Source organism: Pipistrellus hanaki (genome assembly GCF_964339955.1).
Source record: "Pipistrellus hanaki genome assembly, contig: scaffold_84, whole genome shotgun sequence".
NCBI classification, from domain to species: domain Eukaryota; kingdom Metazoa; phylum Chordata; class Mammalia; order Chiroptera; family Vespertilionidae; genus Pipistrellus; species Pipistrellus hanaki.
In genome coordinates this window covers 1-17,755 of record NW_028182251.1, presented here as the reverse complement: position 1 = coordinate 17,755, position 17,755 = coordinate 1, and the positions used below count along the sequence as shown (strand labels likewise).

General features: G+C 58.2%; 1 protein-coding gene across 1 annotated transcript in view; it reads right to left on the bottom strand.

Annotated features, from left to right (window-relative positions):
- TMC3 (transmembrane channel like 3) overlaps positions 1 to 17,385 on the bottom strand; it is a gene marked incomplete at both ends in the record, with an annotated part of 42,165 nt that extends 24,780 nt beyond the window's left edge. Inside the window, 10 exon segments of the mRNA XM_084907445.1 lie at positions 655 to 802; positions 2,080 to 2,123; positions 3,548 to 3,695; positions 4,768 to 4,910; positions 6,492 to 6,590; positions 8,121 to 8,227; positions 9,100 to 9,181; positions 10,355 to 10,430; positions 14,537 to 14,674; positions 17,297 to 17,385. Coding sequence (XP_084763571.1) covers positions 655 to 802; positions 2,080 to 2,123; positions 3,548 to 3,695; positions 4,768 to 4,910; positions 6,492 to 6,590; positions 8,121 to 8,227; positions 9,100 to 9,181; positions 10,355 to 10,430; positions 14,537 to 14,674; positions 17,297 to 17,385 — 1,074 coding nt within the window.
- Positions 17,386 to 17,755: the final 370 nt, after the last annotated feature.

Below are 17,755 nucleotides of genomic sequence, written 5' to 3'. Positions count from 1 at the left end.
GAGATATGGAAGAGAGGAGAGACAGAGAGAGAAACATCGACGGAGAGAGACACCTGATGGGTTGCCTCCTGCACTTGCCCTGACCAGGAAGGGCCCAGGCCGGGGAGGAGCCTGCCACCGAGGTATGTGCCCTTGACCAGAATCGAACCCACCCGGTTCCCTTCGGTCCTTAGGCCGATGCTCTACCCACTGAGCAACACTGGCCGGGGCGCAAGGCAATTTTGAATGTTTTATATATATATATATATATATATATATATATATATATATATATATACACATATATATATATTATTGATTTTTAACAGAGAGAAAGGGAGAGAGATAGAGAGCTAGAAACGTCGATGAGAGAGAAACATCGACCAGCTGCCTCTTGCACACCCCCCACCGGGGATGTGCCCGCAACCAAGGTCCATGCCCCTGACCAGAATCGAACCTGGGACCTTTCAGTCCGCAGACCGACGCTCTACCACTGAGCCAGACCGGTTTCGGCAACAAGGCTGTTTTGAATGAACGTCTTCCTAACACAGACCCAGGAGACACTCGGCCCTGCCCACGGCCTGGCCCGGCTCCTGCTCTGGGACCAGCGGCATCTCCATGCCCCCGGGGAAGGCATGCCGGGAAGCAGGGGGTCGGGAGGGGCCACCCCGGTACCTCATTCTTCTCCCAGAGCGTCAGCTCCTTCTTGGACTGCTCCAGCCGCTGCGACCGCTCCACCACGAAGTAGATGAGATAGATGCTCCCGGCCAGCGACAGCAGCACCAGCACGTTGGCCAGGGCCCGCAGGCAGACGGTCACCGCCCTGCGCGGAGGAGGCGGCGGGCGTGAGCAGGTGCGTCTGTCTGTCTGTCCTCGGGGACCTGCCTTCTCCCGGGATGGCCCCACCTCCCAACGTGGCCCCCAGAACCTCGAGAAGAACCCCAGGTCCGAGACGTCACCCCGAAAGGCACGTCAACAAGAGTCTGGTACCCGGACGCCCTGGCTGGGGTGGCTCAGTGGATAGAGCATCGGCCTGCGGACCGAAGGGGTCCCAGGTTCGATGTCTGGCCAAGGGCGCAGGCCCAGGTGGTGGGCTCGATCCCCAGCAGGGGACACGGAGGAGGCAGCCGATCCATCTCCTCATGGATATTGCTATCTCTCTCCTCTCTGAATTCAATAAAAGCCTGTAATAGTAAAAGCTATAATATACTAATTAGACAGCCGAACAACCTTCTGAGATGTCCTTCTGGATGGCAGAGGTGGTTAGGGAGCGATCAGGCAGGCAGGCAAGCGATTAGGGGCAATCAGACAGGCCGGCAGTCATTAGGGGCGATCAGGCAGGCAAGCAGAATCGTTAGGGGCGATCAGGCAGGCAGGTCAGCAGTTAGGGGCGATCAGGCAGGCAGGCAAGCGATTAGGGGCAATCAGACAGGCCGGCAGTCATTAGGGGCGATCAGGCAGGCAAGCAGAATCGTTAGGGGCGATCAGGCAGGCAGGTCAGCAGTTAGGGGTGATCAGGCAGGCAGGCAAGCGATTAGGGGCAATCAGACAGGCCAGCAGTCACTAGGGGCAATCAGGCAAGCAGGCAAGTGGTTAGGAGCCAGCAGTCCCAGACTGCAAGAGGGTGCAGGCCGGCTGATGGACCCACCCCCCTGTGCAAAAATTTTGTGCACTGGGTCTCTCCTATATAATAAAGAGGTAATATGCAAATTGATGATCACTCCAACACACAAGTGGACATAAGATGGCTGCTACAAGATGGCTGGCAGGGGAGGGCATTTGTGGGTGATCAGGCCTGCAGGGGAGGACAGTTAGGGGTGACTAAGTGGGCAGGGGAGGGCAGTTAGGGGTGACTAGGCTGTCGGGGGAGGGCAGTTAGGGGTGGGCAGTTAGGGGTGGGGCAGGGGAGGGCAGTTAGGGGTGATAAGGCTGGAAGGGAGGGCAGTTAGGGGTGACTAGGCTGTCGGGGGAGGGCAGTTAGGAGTGATAGGGCTGGCAAGGGAGGGCAGTTAGGGGTGACTAGGCGGGCAGGGGAGGGCAGTTAGGGGCAATCGGGCCAGCAGGGGAGCTGTTAGGCGTCGATCAGGCCTGGGCACCTACAGGTTCTTGCTTTTCTTCTTTTCCTGTTCTTCCAGGATTGCCTCCTGCAGGGAGAGACCCATAAAGCGTCTTAACTGTAAACCTTGACATGTATTCCATGATCGGAAATGTTTTAGTGCAAGCATGTCACACTCACAGCCCATGGACTGCATGCAGCCCACAATGAATATTTTGTATGTAAAAAAACACTCTAATAAAAATGTCATAACTTTCAGAAACCAGTTTGGCTCAATGGATAGAGCGTCGGCCTACGGACTGAAAGGTCCCAGGTTCAATTCCAGTCAAGGGTATGTACCTTGGTTGCGGGCACATCCCTGGTGGGGGGTGTGCAGGAGGCAGCTGGTTGATGTTTCTCTCGCATCAATGTTTCGAACTCTCTATCCCTCTCCCTTCCTCTCTGTGAAAAATCAATAAAATATATATATATATATATATATATATATATATATATATATATATATATTTTTTTTTTTTTTTTTAAAGAGTCGTAACTTAATTTTTACAATATCCTATTAGGAGCTAGGAGCATAGTATTTAGGGGCAATCCTATCTAATAAAAAGGGATATGCAAATTGACCGTCACACCATAACACAAGATGGCTTCGACCACAGTAGAGGCTGAGTTCCCAAAGAGCCTTAATGAGCAATTAGCAGGGACCTAAGGCTGCATGGCACTGGGCCGGAGCAGGGGGCCACAGGCCATGCCCCCTGCCCTGGTGCCAGGCTGGAGAACCTCAGGCCACGTTATGCAAATGACCCAAAATATGCACATTAACATTTTAGAGAGAGGAACTAAAAAATCAGCCAGGCTGGGAGTGTGGTTCTGCGGTTGAGCATCGACCTAGGAACCAGGAGGTCAGGGTTCGATTCCCAGTCAGGGCACACGTCCGGGTTGCAGGCTCCATCCCCAGTGGGGGGTGTGCAGGAGGCAGCCGGTCCATGATTCTCTCTCCTTATGGATGTTTCTCTCTCTCCCCTTCTCCCTTCCTCTAAGACACATGTGTCAAACACAAGGCCCGCGGGCCAAATCCAGCCCGCAAGGCCTTGCAATGTGGCCCGCACCGCGCTGTCATCACTGCACTCCGCTGTCAGTTTATGACATTGTCAGTTTATGACTGTTCAGTAAACCATTCGGCCCGCGATTTAGGCTGGATTTTAGATTTTGGCCCCTTCTCTGATTGAGTTCGACACCCCTACTCTAAGAGACCAATAAAAATATATATTTAAAAAAACAAAATAGAAATAAACAGGAGTTCCAATATTTACTTCCAGAAAGGAAAGGAGAGGGAGAGAGAAACATTGAGGAGGGGAGAGAATCACGGATCAGCTGCCTCCTGCACACCCCACACTGTATGGACTGGACCGAGGCACGTCCGATGCCACTTGCTCTGGCCACGCTGGTCTGAACTGCAGGGACTCTGTGCCCGGGGCCCCAGGCCCTACCCCAGGGCCTGCCCGGCCCGCTCACCCGGATGCTGTTCACGATGGCAGCCGCTTTACTCTCGGCGGCCTCGGGGTTCCCGATGAGGTAGTCCCAGGCGCAGAACACGCGCCAGCAGAAGGTGTAGTTGTCGCTGGAGGCGCTGGCGAGGCTCAGGCGGGAGTTCTTGGCCATCCTGTCAACGGGACCACAGGTGCCAGGTGCTGCCCCCTGGTGGCGGCCGGAGCATCACCAGGCCCGCCCCACCCGGGCCCCTGGGGACATGGGGACATGGAGACATGGCCAAGGCCTGTGGTTGGGTGACACTGGGTGGGCACTGAGCCAGCCCGTGCCACCTTGTGCAGCGGTGACTGTGAAATCATTTTTTTTTTTTTACCTTTTTAAAAATATATATATTTTATTGATTTTTTTATAGAGAGGAAGGGAGATAGTCAGAAACATCGATGAGAGAGAAACATCCATCAGCTGCCTCCTGCACTCCCCCCCCCCCGCCCACTGGGGATGTGCCCGCAACCAAGGCACATGCCCTTGACGGGAATCGAACCCGGGACCCTTCAGTCTGCAGGCCGGCGCTCTATCCACTGAGCCAAACCGGTTTCGGCTACCTTTTCTTTTTTTTTTTTTTTAATTGATCTCAGAGAATAAGGGAGGGAGAGAGAGAGAGAGAGAGAGAGAGAGAGAGAGAAACATCCACGATGAGAGAGCATCATGGATCGGCTGCCTTCTGCACGCCCCTCACTGGGGATGGAGCCTGCAACCCGGGGCCTGTGCCCTGACCGGGAATCGAACCCTGACCTCCTGGTTCTTAGGTCGACACTCAACCCCTGAGCCTCGCCCAGCGGGGCTCCTGTGAAACAAAATTCTTTCCTTTGAGAACATCAGTCTTCCCAGGGCCTCTGCCCTGAGGGTACCCCCCACCCCGCTGTGTCCAGCCTGCTAAGTCCCTTTCATTCTGCTCCCTCCGCACCCCACACGGGAGCTGCCCGGGGAGAGCTGGTGGACACGGGCATCGCGCCCAGCCCGTGTGGCTCAGTGGTTAGCGCCCCCCTGGGACCCTGTGGGTCAGGGCTGGATCCCCAGCAGGGGGCGCGCAGGAGGCAGCCCATCAGTGATTCTCTCTCCTCGTGGATGTTTCTCTCCCCCCCCTCCCTCCCTCTCAGGGATCCATGCACACGTCTGGCTGGGTGTCACCGGGTGGGCGCGGGGGCCGCAGGGTCAGGGCGGGCGGCGGGGAAGGGGACCCGTACTTTCGGAGGAGCACGAGGAAGCTGTAGGCGAACACGGCCATCCCCACCAGGAAGTAGGCCAGCGGCAGCCGGTAGCCCGCTCTCCCGATGCGCCGCTCCCGGCCGTAGAAGCCGTAGAAGAGGACGGAGGACTGGAGGTAGCCCTGCGGGGCCGCACCGCGCCTGTCAGCCCGGTGGGGCCGGAGCAGGCCGGTCCAACACCCGCCCACCACCATCACCACCACCATCACCACCACCGCCATCACCATCACCACGGCCATCACCATCACCACCACCGCCATCACCATCACCGCCATCACCATCACCGCCATCACCATCACCACCATCACCATCACCGCCATCACCACCGCCATCGCCATCGCCATCGCCATCACCACCGCCATCACTGCCATCACCATCACCGCCATCACCATCACCGCCATCACCATCACCGCCATCACCATCACCACCACCACCATCACCATCACCGCCATCACCACCGCCATCGCCATCACCACCATCACCATCACCACCACCATCACCACCATCACCATCACCATCATCACCATCACCATCACCACCACCATCACCACCATCACCACCACCATCACCATCACCACCATCACCATCACCACCACCATCACCACCATCACCATCACCATCATCACCATCACCATCACCACCACCATCACCGCCATCACCATCACCACCACCACCATCACCATCACCGCCATCACCACCGCCATCGCCATCACCACCATCACCATCACCACCACCACCACCACCATCACCATCACCACCATCACCATCACCATCATCACCATCACCATCACCATCGTCACCGTCACCATCACCGCCATCACCACCACCATCACCATCACCACCACCATCACCACCATCACCATCACCATCATCACCATCACCATCACCACCACCATCACCACCATCACCATCACCATCGTCACCATCACCGCCATCACCACCATCACCATCACCACCATCACCGCCATCACCACCGCCATCACCATCACCACCACCATCACCACCACCATCACCATCATCACCATCACCATCACCACCATCACCACCACCATCACCATCACCACCATCACCACCATCACCGCCATCACCACCGCCATCGCCATCGCCATCACCATCACCATCACCACCATCACCACCATCACCATCACCATCACCGCCATCACCACCACCATTACTACCATCACCATCACCATCACCGCCATCACCATCACCACCATCACCATCACCGCCATCACCATCACCGCCATCACCATCACCGCCATCACCACCATCACCACCATCACCATCACCACCATCACCGCCATCACCACCGCCATCGCCATCACCACCGCCATCACCACCGCCATCACCATCACCACCACCACCACCACCATCACCATCACCATCACCATCATCACCATCACCATCACCACCACCATTACCACCATCACCATCACCATCACCATCACCACCGTCACCATCACCACCACCACCACCACCATCACCATCACCACCGCCATCACCACCGCCATCACCATCACCATCACCATCACCACCACCATCACCACCACCATCACCACCATCGCCACCGCCATCACCATCACCACCACCATCACCATCACCACCACCATCACCACCATCACCATCACCACCATCACCAACACCATCCCCATCGCCACCGCCATCACCATCACCGCCGCCACCGCCCTCCGGCCGCCGCTCACCCCCAGGGACCACACGGTGTCCAGGTCCTGGGCGGAGGCGGCCTGCGCCGCGGGGACGCTCTTGCTGGGGGTGCTCCCGAAGGGCTGGCCGGCGATGAGCTGGGGAGAGAGGGCGTCACGCGAGAGTACATGGTGTGAGGGGCCGTCATGCAAGAGGACGTCACATGACGGGACGTCACATGAGGGGACGTCAGGCGAGGGGACGTCACATGAGGGGACGTCAGGCGAGGGGATGTCACATGAGAGGACGTCAGGCGAGGGGACGTCACATGAGGGGACGTCACATGAGAGGATGTAAGGCGAGGGGACATGGTGTGAAAGGACATCATGAGAGAGGACGTCAGGCAAGGGGATGTCACGCGAGAGGACGTGAGGCGAGGGGACGTCACGCGAGAGGACGTGGCGTGAGAGGACGTTGCCAGAGGACGTAGCGCGAGGGGACGTCACGTGAGGGGTCGTCAGGTGAAGGGAGGTCTCGCGAGATTTCCCGGGGTCAGGGGGGCGGGTTTCCGCCCATCCCTGGCTGACGGGACATGAGCGGCGTGGCCCGGAAGTCCTTCCTGCGGGGTCAGGGCTGCACGTGTTTCCTTTGGGGGGACCGCTGAGGGCCCGGGGCTCCCCGAGGGCTCGGAATGGCCCCCATGGTCTTCCGTCCATCCACCTCTTAGGATCAAGTTGGGTTGGGAAGGTTTGATGTGCACAGGGAGGACTCCTTGGAGGGCTGAGAGCTGAATGCGCTTCGCTTTTACTGAAATGGGGGGAGAGGAGGGGATCGCCCTGGCCCGGGCGGCTCAGTGGGTAGAGCACAGGCCTGAGGACCGAAGGGTCTGGGGTTCGAGCCAGGTACAAGCCCCTGGTCGGCTTAGGGTTAGGAGGCAGCCCATCGATGTGTCTCTCTCCCATCGATGTGTCTCTCTCCCAGTCTCTTCCTCTCTCTTATCCACGCTCCCTAAAAATCCATGGGGAAATGCCCTCGGGGGAGGATTCACAAAGTCAAATTAAACTCATGAAAATGGTGGGGAAACTCCAGAGAAGAACAGTGTCTTGGGACACAAGAATTGTAGGGGATGATTTCAGAACCTGTGAGCCAGATTCACTGTGTGCGAGCTCTGCCAGCTCCTCCCAGCACCCCCCACCCTGGCCCCCCAACCTCCAACTCCCACCCCCACCCCCATCGGGAGGGCGAGCGGCCCAGGGTAGGGCTGTCCCGGCTCTTTTATTTATTTTTTTTACTTATTTTTCTTATTTTATTTGCTGTTCATCCTCACCCGAGGGTATTTTCGCATTGATTTTTTAGGGAGAGACAGAGAGACACATCGATGGGCTGCCTCTTGCACATGCCCCAACCAGTGCCCGGGCCGGGGACGTGCCCACAACCAAGGACCATGCCCTTGACCGGAGCCGAACCCGGGGCCCTTCGGTCTGCAGGCCGGCACTCTATCCACTGAGCCACACCGGCCAGGGCTGTAACGGTTCTTTTTGAACCGATGGCACCCTTTTCTCTCCCCAGAAGCTACACTGTTCCGTGTGTCCTGTGTATCGGTCTCCGTCTTGAGAATTCCCTGCACGTTTTTCTAAGGGGCCCTTTTTTCTTCATCGGAAGACGAATGATTTCCGGACGGTGCTCACCTCTGGGGCCACGATGAAAGCCCCCGTCATGACGGCCAGCACGACGTTGACCCCAAAGAGCCACCGTAGGAAGATGAAGTAGGAGGCCACACCGGAGCCAAAGTGACCTGGGGGGTGGAGGGGGGAGGGGAGAGAGAGAGAGAGAGAGAGAGAGAGAGAGGAGAGAGAGAGCCGAGTCACCTGCCCCCACAGCGACAGGTCTCGGAGCAGCGGGGGACAGTGTGTTTCTGTTTTCCGACTGCCCGCCTTCCTCTCTGATTGATCTATAGTTTGTGTGTTTTTTTATTTTTATTTTTTAAAATATATTTTATTGATTTTTTACAGAGAGGAAGAGAGACGGATAGAGAGTTAGACACATCGATGAGAGAGAATCATCCATCAGCTGCCTCTTGCACGCCCCCTACTGGGGATGTGCCTGCAACCAAGGTACATGCCCTTGACCGGAATCGAACCCTGGATCCTTCAGCCCGCAGGCCGACGCTCTATCCACTGAGCCACACCGGTTTCAGCATATAGTTTGTGTTTTTAAAAAAAAATATATATATATATATATATATATATATATATATATATATATATATATTTATTTCAGAGAGGAAGGGAGAGGGGAAAACATCCATGAGAGAATCATGGATTGGGCTGCCTCCTGCACGCCCTCCCTACTGGGGATGGAGCCTGGAACCTGGGCCTAGGCCCTGACCGGGAATCGAACCCGGGACCCTTCAGTCTGCAGGCCGACGCTCTACCCACTGGGCCACACCGGCCAGGCACTACAGTTTTTCACTCCAGTCTTCTGGGTCTGTGTGGTGTCCAGGGAATGAGCGGATGGGACACCCGGGTTGCAGTGGGGGGTGGGCAGTGTCCCCTGCGGTGTCCTGTGACCAGCGGGGTCATCCAGGGTGTGTGTCCCGTGGCCTCCCCAACCCCCCCCCTTACCCCCAGCCCCGCTGCCCGCCCGCCCCGCCCAGCACCCACTCACTCTCGATCTTCTTGATCCTCGTCTCCCAGGGGATGAAGAGCACCGCGAAGTTACAGGCCAGGCGCGCGGACTTCCGCCAGAGCTGGGGGGGGGGGAGGGGCAGGGTCAGAGCGATGACCCCTGACCTCTGACCTCAGGTGCCACAGTCCTGCACGGGGGCGGGGCTCCCGGCACCACCTTAGGCCTTCAATGAGGACTTCACCCTTAAGATGCAATTGCTGCCCTGACCGGTGTGGCTCAGTGGTAGAGCGTCAGTCTACGGACTGAAAGGTCCCAGGTTCAATTCCGGGCAGGGGCATGTACGTTGGCTGCAGGCACATCCCCAGTAGGGGGTGTGCAAGAGGCAGCTGATCGATGACTCTCATCGATGTTTCTAACTATCTCTCTCCCTTCCTCTCTGTACAAAAATCAATAAAATATATTTTTTTTTTAAAAAAAAAAAGATGCAATTGATCAACCGAAGGACTTGTATACATGCCTATAAGTGCAACCAATGGATACAAAACTCTGGGGAGAGAGGGCATGTATAGGAGGGAGGGGGGCGATGGTATATGCACAAAGATAATAATTTAATTTAAAAATTTTTTAAAAGATGCAATTGCTGCCCTAACCAGTGTGGCTCAGTGGATAGAGCGTCGGCCTGCAGACTCAGGGGTCCCAGGTTCGATTCCGGTCAAGAGCCTGTGCCTTAGTTGTGGGCACATCCCCAGTGGGGGCTATGCAGGAGGCAGCTGGTCGATGTGTCTCTCTCATCGATGTTTCTAACTCTCTGTCCCTCTCCCTTCCTCTCTGTAAAAAAAATCAATAAAACATATTTTTTTTTTAAAAAAAAGATGCAATTGCTAAATGTTTCAAGACGTGTGTTTTTTGTTTGTTTTGAGAACATTTTCCCATTGATTTCTAGGGAGCGTGGGAGGGAGGGGGAGAGCCAGAGCGACACATCGATGTGAGGCAGACACAGCAACGGGTTGCCTCCTGCACAAGCCCTGACCAGGGGTCCGGGCCAGGGAGGAGCCTGCCACCGAGGCCCATGCCCTTGACCGGGGAATCGAACCCGGGACCCCCTCGGTCCGCAGGCCGACGCTCTGCCCACTGAGCCACACCTGCCGGGGCTGTACCTTTCTCTTTACCAGAGCTCCTGGTGAGGGAGACCCCCCCCCCCCCCCAGGCGAGGTGGCTGAGTCAGGAAGTGGCGGGATGGGTCTATGGCCACGTGACGGTGTCCGGGACTGAGGCCGAGGTTCGGGGTCCTTACCTCCGCGCCCGCTGCCTGGTAGCCCCGGGTCCTGGTCAGCCGGCCCTCGAACCGCAGCACGACCTCCTTGGCCCGCCTGCGGGGGGGGGGGTGGCGGGGGCGACAGACGCGGCCCTGAGCTAAAATACTAAAATATATTAAAGTATTTTCTGAGAGATCAGGCCTGTGGTTATTCAGGTTCTGCAGAAGGCGGGACCGTCCAGCAGGCACAGGACCCGGTCCCCCGGGGCGGCCGCTGGGGGTGGGGGTGGGGGCGTGCCTCCGCACAGGGCTCACATCTCCCGGGTTCTGGTTACTGGGAAACTCTCTTTAAAAAAAAAAAAAAAAAAAAGATGTTCTGAGCTCTGGCCGGTGTGGCTCAGTGGATAGACCCTCAGCCTGCGGACTGAAAGGTCCCGAGTTCGATTCCGGTCAAGGGCATGGACCTTGGGTTGCGGGCACATCCCCAGTAGGGGGTGTGCAAGAGGCAGCTGATCAATGACTCTCTCTCATTGATGTTTTGAACTCTCTATCTCTCTCCCTTCCACTCTGTACAGAAATCAATAAAATATATATATATATTTTTTAAATGTTCTGAGCTCTGGCCGGTGTGGCTCAGTGGACAGAGCCTCAGCCTGCGGACTGAAAGGTCCCGAGTTTGATTCCGGTCAAGGGCATGTACCTTGGGTTGCAGGCACATCCCCAGGGGGTGTGTGCAAGAGGCAGCTGATGGATGTTTCTCTCTCATCGATGTCTCTAACTCTCTATCCCTCTCTCTTCCTCTCTGTAAAAAAAAAAACATATATATATATATTGATTTTTTATATATATATGATGTTCTGAGCCCTGGCCAGTGTGGCTCAGTGGATAGAGCCTCGGCCTGTGGACCGAAGGGTCCCCCGGGTTCAATTCCTGGTGTTAATGTAAAAAACAAAAACGTGGAAACCTGTGAAGAATTTCTGTGAGTTTATTGGAGCCCAACTGCGGACAGTTGCCGGGAAGCAGGGCCCCCACGGGTGGGGAGGAGGCTCCGGAGAATGGGGTTCCCTCTGTGCTCACACGTCGCCATCAGAGGAGGGACGCGGCCGAGGCCAGTGTGGCTCAGTGGGTAGAGCGTCGGCCTGCGGACAGAAAGGTCTCGGGTTCGAGTCTGGTCAAGGGCATGGACCTCGGTAGCAGGCTCTGCCCTTTTGTCCTCATGGTCAGGGCGCAGGCCTGGGTGGCGGGCTCAATCCCCAGTGGGGGGCGTGCAGGAGGCAGCCGATCCGGGATTCTCTCTCATCATGGACGCTTCTCTCTCTCTCTTCCTCTCCCTTCCTCTCTCTGAAATCAATAAAAGTACACACACACACACACACACACACACACATATATATATATATATATATATATATATATATATATATATATATATATATTTATATATATATATGTTTTAAGTATTTTCTGAGAGATCAGGCCTGTGGTTATCCAAGATGGAGGGCGGAGGGGTCTATATATATATTTTTTTAATATTTTAAAATATATATTATATATATATATATATATATATATATATATATTATTGATTTCAGAGAGGAAGGGAGAGGGAGAGAGGGTTAGAAACATCGATGAAAGAGAAACATCCATCAGCTGCCTCCTCCACACCCCCCACTGGGGATGTGCCCGCAACCAAGGTCCATGCCCTTGACCGGAATCGAACCCGGGACCCTTCAGTCCGCAGGCCGACGCTCTATCCACTGAGCCACACCGGTCTCGGATAGGGGGTGGTGGTATATATCTTATACGGACCCAGCAAGGTCTCTGTTCACTGTTTCCCCTTTTCCCTTTAATGGAAGCCACACAAACCACGGCTCTCCGGTGTCATGGGGAGATAATTGTGAGGCCATTTCCACGTGTGGACGCCAGGGGCCTGTGCGGACCTGACGGCCCCGGGGAGGCCTGTGTGGCGGCCTCGCAGACTCAGAGCCCTGGCGCCCCCCACAGGGCGGTCTGACATTAAACTGGGACGAGAAGCAGGGGTGGGGGGTCCCCTCCCAGGCCGGCGTCTCCCTGACAAGGTCGGCCTCTGCCCTCACGGAGCCCGTCCGTCTGTCTGCCTCTGGGGTCACACCCCCTGGAGAGGTCGGGGTGCCCTGTGCCCCCCTTTTCCCGGGCCCCTCAGGGCACAGCCCGCGGTGCTGGGCGCCAGGACAGAGGCCACAGACCCCTCATGGCCACGTGCACGGTCCCTGCACCCGCCTGAGTGTGTGTCCGTCATGTCACCTTCTATCCAATCCCAGGGCCCCCGCTCTGCCTGCTCCCGCCTCCCTGGTCCGTCCCCCAGGGACTTCCTGTCACCCGCCCGCGTCCCTCCTCTGAGGGCGACGTGTGAGCACAGAGGGAACCCCATTCTCCGGAGCCTCATCCCCACCCGTGGGGGCTCTGCTTCCCGGCAACTGTCCACAGACACTCACAGAAACTCTCTGCAGCCGAAACCGGTGTGGCTCAGTGGATAGAGCGTCGGTCTGCGGACTGAAAGGTCCCAGGTTCCATTCCGGTCAAGGGCATGGACCTTGGTTGCGGGCGCATCCCCGGTAGCGGGTGTGCAAGAGGCAGGTGGTCGATGTTTCTCTCTCATTGACTTTTCTGGCTCTCTATCCCTCTCCCTTCCTCTCTGTAAAAAATTAATAAAATATATTTAAAAAAAAAAAAAACTCTCTGCAGGTCTGAGTGCTGTGATGGGAACACACAGTAGGTCCCGCTAACACACAGTGGGTCCCACTAACACACAGTAGGTCCGGTTAACACACAGTAGGTCCCGCTAACACACAGTAGGTCAGGCTAACGCACAGTAGGTTGGGCTAACGCACAGTAGGTCCCGCTAACACACAGTGGGTCCCACTAACACACAGTAGGTCCGGTTAACACACAGTAGGTCCCGCTAACACACAGTAGGTCAGGCTAACGCACAGTAGGTTGGGCTAACGCACAGTAGGTCCGGCTAACACACAGTAGGTCCCGCTAACACACAGTAGGTCCCGCTAACACACAGTAGGTCCGGGTAACACCGATCTCCTGATGTGGACACAAGGACCACACAGGCCCCATCATTGCCCGTGAGGTGGGTCCCAGCTTCCCTGCTCACGCCCTGCTGTCCGTCCGTCCGAGAGTCCCTTACTGACCTTGCAGCCAAAGTTGGTGCCACACCCCGAGGGAGTGTGCTCTCTGGGGGGAGAAGGGGAGGCATTCCCATGGGGGCCATCCGAGCTCACTCCTCTGGAATTCCTGGAAGCAGACCGGGCCTCGGCCCCTCCCCGGCCCTCCCCACCCGCCCCCCTGCACTCAGAGCACCTCCTTCGGGAAAAAGGCAAAAAGGCGCCATCAGCCTAATGCCGGGCAGGGAGAGAGGGGGTGTGCACACCCACACACCGCCTGGCACACCCCTCGGAGGGCCCGGGAGCCATCAGGGAGGAGAGCCAGAGAGAGAGAGAGAGAGAGAGCGAGCGGGCGTGGCTGAGCTGGGAGGAGGGTGGGCGGACAGAGGGGCCTCCCTGGGGAGCGGGGATCAGTGCCCATCCGGGGACTGACCACAGGCTCAGAGGTGTGGGGGACAGCCCCCGGGCAGGGCCGCTGCCCAGATGCAGACCGGACCCCCGCTCCCATCTGGTCCCCGCTGTCAGGGGTCAGGGGTCAGGGGTCAGCGTCCAGCTGCCTTAGCTTCCCCAGTGACGGGGGGGGGCACTTGTGGGGACAAAGGATTTTTTTTCTGTGATTTTGTGTGTGTGTGTGTGTGTGTTGTTGTTGTTATTTTTTTTTAAATATATTTTATTGATTTTTTACAGAGAGGAAGGGAGAGGGATAGAGAGTCAGAAACACCGACGAGAGAGAATCATCCATCAGCTGCCTCCTGCACGCCCCCCATCGGGGATGTGCCCGCAACCAAGGTCCATGCCCTTGGCCGGAATCAAACCCAGGACCCTTCAGGCCGACGCTCTATCCACTGAGCCACACCGGTTTCGGCAGTGTTGTTATTTTTTAAAAATGTCTCACCTGAGGCTATATCCCTCTCTTTCTCTTTCTTCCTCTCCCTTCCTCCCTGAAATCCATAAAAATACCCGGAGGCTCTGCCTGCCCATGGCACAGGGTCTGCCTCCAGCCGTCCACCACAGCCCCGCCCCATCACAGCCCGTCCGACCGTCCGTCCGACCGTCCCAGCCTCACCGGAGCGCCCGCAGCTTCTGGCGCATGGCCCAGGGCCGGCAGCGGATGTTGGCCATGAGGTCCTTCTGGGACTGCAGGCTCTGGAAGATGCGCTCGGGGTCGCTGCTGTCCCCCATGTCCGCCGGCAGCCCCTCCTCCCTGCGCGGAGGAGGGAGGGGAGGGGGGTCAGGGGCTGCACCGCGCGCTCTGGCCGCCAGGGGCGCTGCGGGGTCTGTGCAGCCTGCCCCAGGGAGGGAGCGGGAGGAGGAGAAGAAGGAAGGAGAGGGAGGAGGGAGGGAAGGGGAGAGGAGGGGGAGGAGGGAGGAAGGGGGGAGAAGGGAGGGGAAGGAGGGGGGAGAGGAGAGGGGAGAGGGAGGGGGGAGAAGGAAGGAGAGGGGGGAGGGAGAGAAGGGGAGAGGAGGGAGGGGGAGGGAGGGAGGAAAAGGAAGGAGAGAGAGGAGGGAGGGGGAAGGGAGGGAGGGAAGAGGAGGCGGGGAGGAGAAGGGGAGGGAGGGAGGAGAAAGGAAGGAGAAGGAGGAGGGAGGGGGAAGAGAAGGGGAGGAGGAGGAGGGAGGGAAGGGGAGGAGGAAGGAAGGGAGGGGAGGGAGGAGGGGGAGGGAGAAGGGGAGAGGAGAGAGAGGAGGGAGGGGAGGAGGGAGGAGAAGGAAGGAGAGGGGGTAGGGAGGGAAGGGGAGAGGAGGGAGGGGGAGGGAGGGGAGGGAGGGGGCAGGAGGGGGAGGAAGGAAGGGGAGAGGAGGGAGAGGAGGGAGGGGAGGGAGGGGGAGGGAGGAGGGAGAAGGGGAGCACCTGCAGCCAGGGGCCCCCTCACTGGGGGCCGGCGCGGGCCCCCCATCTGGGATGAGCCATCCCCCGAAGGCGCCATGAGAGGGGCCGGGGCAGCGCCTTCGGTGGCCCCACGGCCGCTCCCAGCCCCGAGGAGCGGCTGGGCCCGGCACAGGGCCGCCCAGCTCGGCGGGAAACACAGAGAGCCCGGCCTCAGGCCCCGTGGCCGAGCGTCCCCTGGGCGCCAGGGGGTCAGGGTTCGATTCCCGTCCGGCCCCAGGCCCGGGTGGCGGGCACATCCCCAGGGAGGGGCGTGCGGGAAGCAGCCGGTCCCTAATTCTCCCTCATCGTGGGCGTTTCTCTCTCTCTCCCTCTCTCTCCCTCCCCCTTCCTCTCTGACATCCAGAAAAACACTGAGCGGCCAGATGAGGATGATCTCTGAACGCATAATAATCTGGCCACTCCGTGCATATCCTATAGAATAAAAGGTTAATGTGCTCATGGTCCCCTCGACCAGGAGTCCGACCAGCAGGCAGCCGGCCAACCGCCCATGTCCCCTCCCCCTGGCCAGGCTGGCTGGACCCCACCCATGCACGGATTCATGCACCGGGCCTCTAATACACACACACACACACTGAGTTGCCAGATGATGAGGATGATCTCTGAACGCATAATAATCCGGCCACTCTGTGTGTACCCTATAGAATAAAAGGCCAATATGCACACGGTCCCCTCGGCCAGGAGTCCGACCAGCAGGCAGGCCGGCCAACCGCCCATGTCCCCTCCCCCTGGCCAGGCTGGCCGGACCCCACCCATGCACGAATGCATGCACCGGGCCTCTAACACACACACTCACACACACACACACACACACACACACACACACGGAGGGGCCGGATGACGATGCCTTCAGCGATCCTCATAACCTGGCCGCTCCGTGTGTAGCGAACAAGGACATAAAATAAAAATAGAAATAAATAAAATGGACTAGAAACCCAAACGCTGGCCCCAGAGACTCCCTCGCGGCCATCCATCCTGCCTGGGTCCCTCGGAAACCTGACCTCCGGGAGGCGGAGGAGGGAACGCAGGGGGGCCAGCACCTCGGGGACACGGCTCTTTGGGAGAATTCATTTCCCCGCGAGCCGCAGCTCCACCCCAGGAACGCCCGGGGGCGCCCCTGAGGCCCTGAGGGCCCCCCGCGGGTGGCATCGGCGCCCTCCGCAGGGCTCTGTCCCTCAGGGATGTGCTTGACTGTTATTTCATGGTCGCTATTCCTGTTCATTCCCACTGACTTTCAGAGAGAGAGGGGAGGGAGGGAGAGGCAGAGAGGAACGTCGATGGCAGAGAGACTCAGCGATGGGCTGCCTCCTGCACACACCCCAGCCCCCTGCCCCCGACCAGGGGCCCCGGGGCCAGAGCGGACCAGGAATGGAACCCAGGACCCTTCGGGCTGCAGGCCGGCCCCACTGAGCCACACCGGCCGGCGCGGGGAAGACGCTTTCCAGCGATGGAGAGGGTCCCCCCGTCCTTGTTGGAAAGACAGCTCTGCCCTCTGCCTCCTCGGAGGGCACAGAGGGCTCACCCACCCTGCACACGTCAGACAAGTGCGGACAGACCTCGGCCGCCCGCAGGCCCTGCCGGCAGACGCCGCGGGCTTATGAAGACAGATGTGATGATTATCTGCCTCCTGAGCTCCAGGGAGGGACCCGGGGCGCCCGGGGCCTGGCCGGCAGGGAGCCCGGGGGCGGGGGGAGGTGCAGGGGGGTGGGGATCGGGCCCCTGGCTAGGAAGAGGGCAAGAGGGCAGTGCCACCCCCATCCCCCTGCCCCCTGCACCTGCAGAGGCTGCCCCGGGGGCAGGTGCCCAGGCACCTGGGGGGGGGGGGTCTCCCTGAGCAGGATGGGGACTCAGCCCTCAGGCCCGATGGGAGCCAGCCCCTCCACCCCCCTCCCGAACCCCACACCCCTGCCCCCCCATGGGCACTGCCCCCCGGCTCACCTGAGCAGCAGGGACTCCGAGCACAGGTAGGGCTGGCTGGCATTTCTCCGGGGGCCTCTGGGGCGCGGGGACGCCCTGGAGGGGGTCATGGTCCCTAAGGATGAGCACGGCACGGGAGCAGGTGTCTGGAAGTTTCTAGACGGGCTGCCAGCTGCTCCCCCTCTTCCACCAGAGCAGGTCTGCCTGCAGCTGGGGCTGGGCAGGGAGAGGCCAGAGGCCAGACATGAATATGCACGCCCCCTCATGCATATGCACGCAGCTCATGAATATGCGCACAGCTCATGAATATGTGTGTAATCATGAATATGCATTGTTTTTATTTTATTTTTTTAAATATATTTTATTAATATTTTTACAGAGAGGAAGAGAGAGGGATAGAGAGTTAGAAACATCGATCGGCTGCCTCCTGCACAGCCCCTACTGGGGATGTGCCCGCAACCAAGGTCCATGCCCTTGACC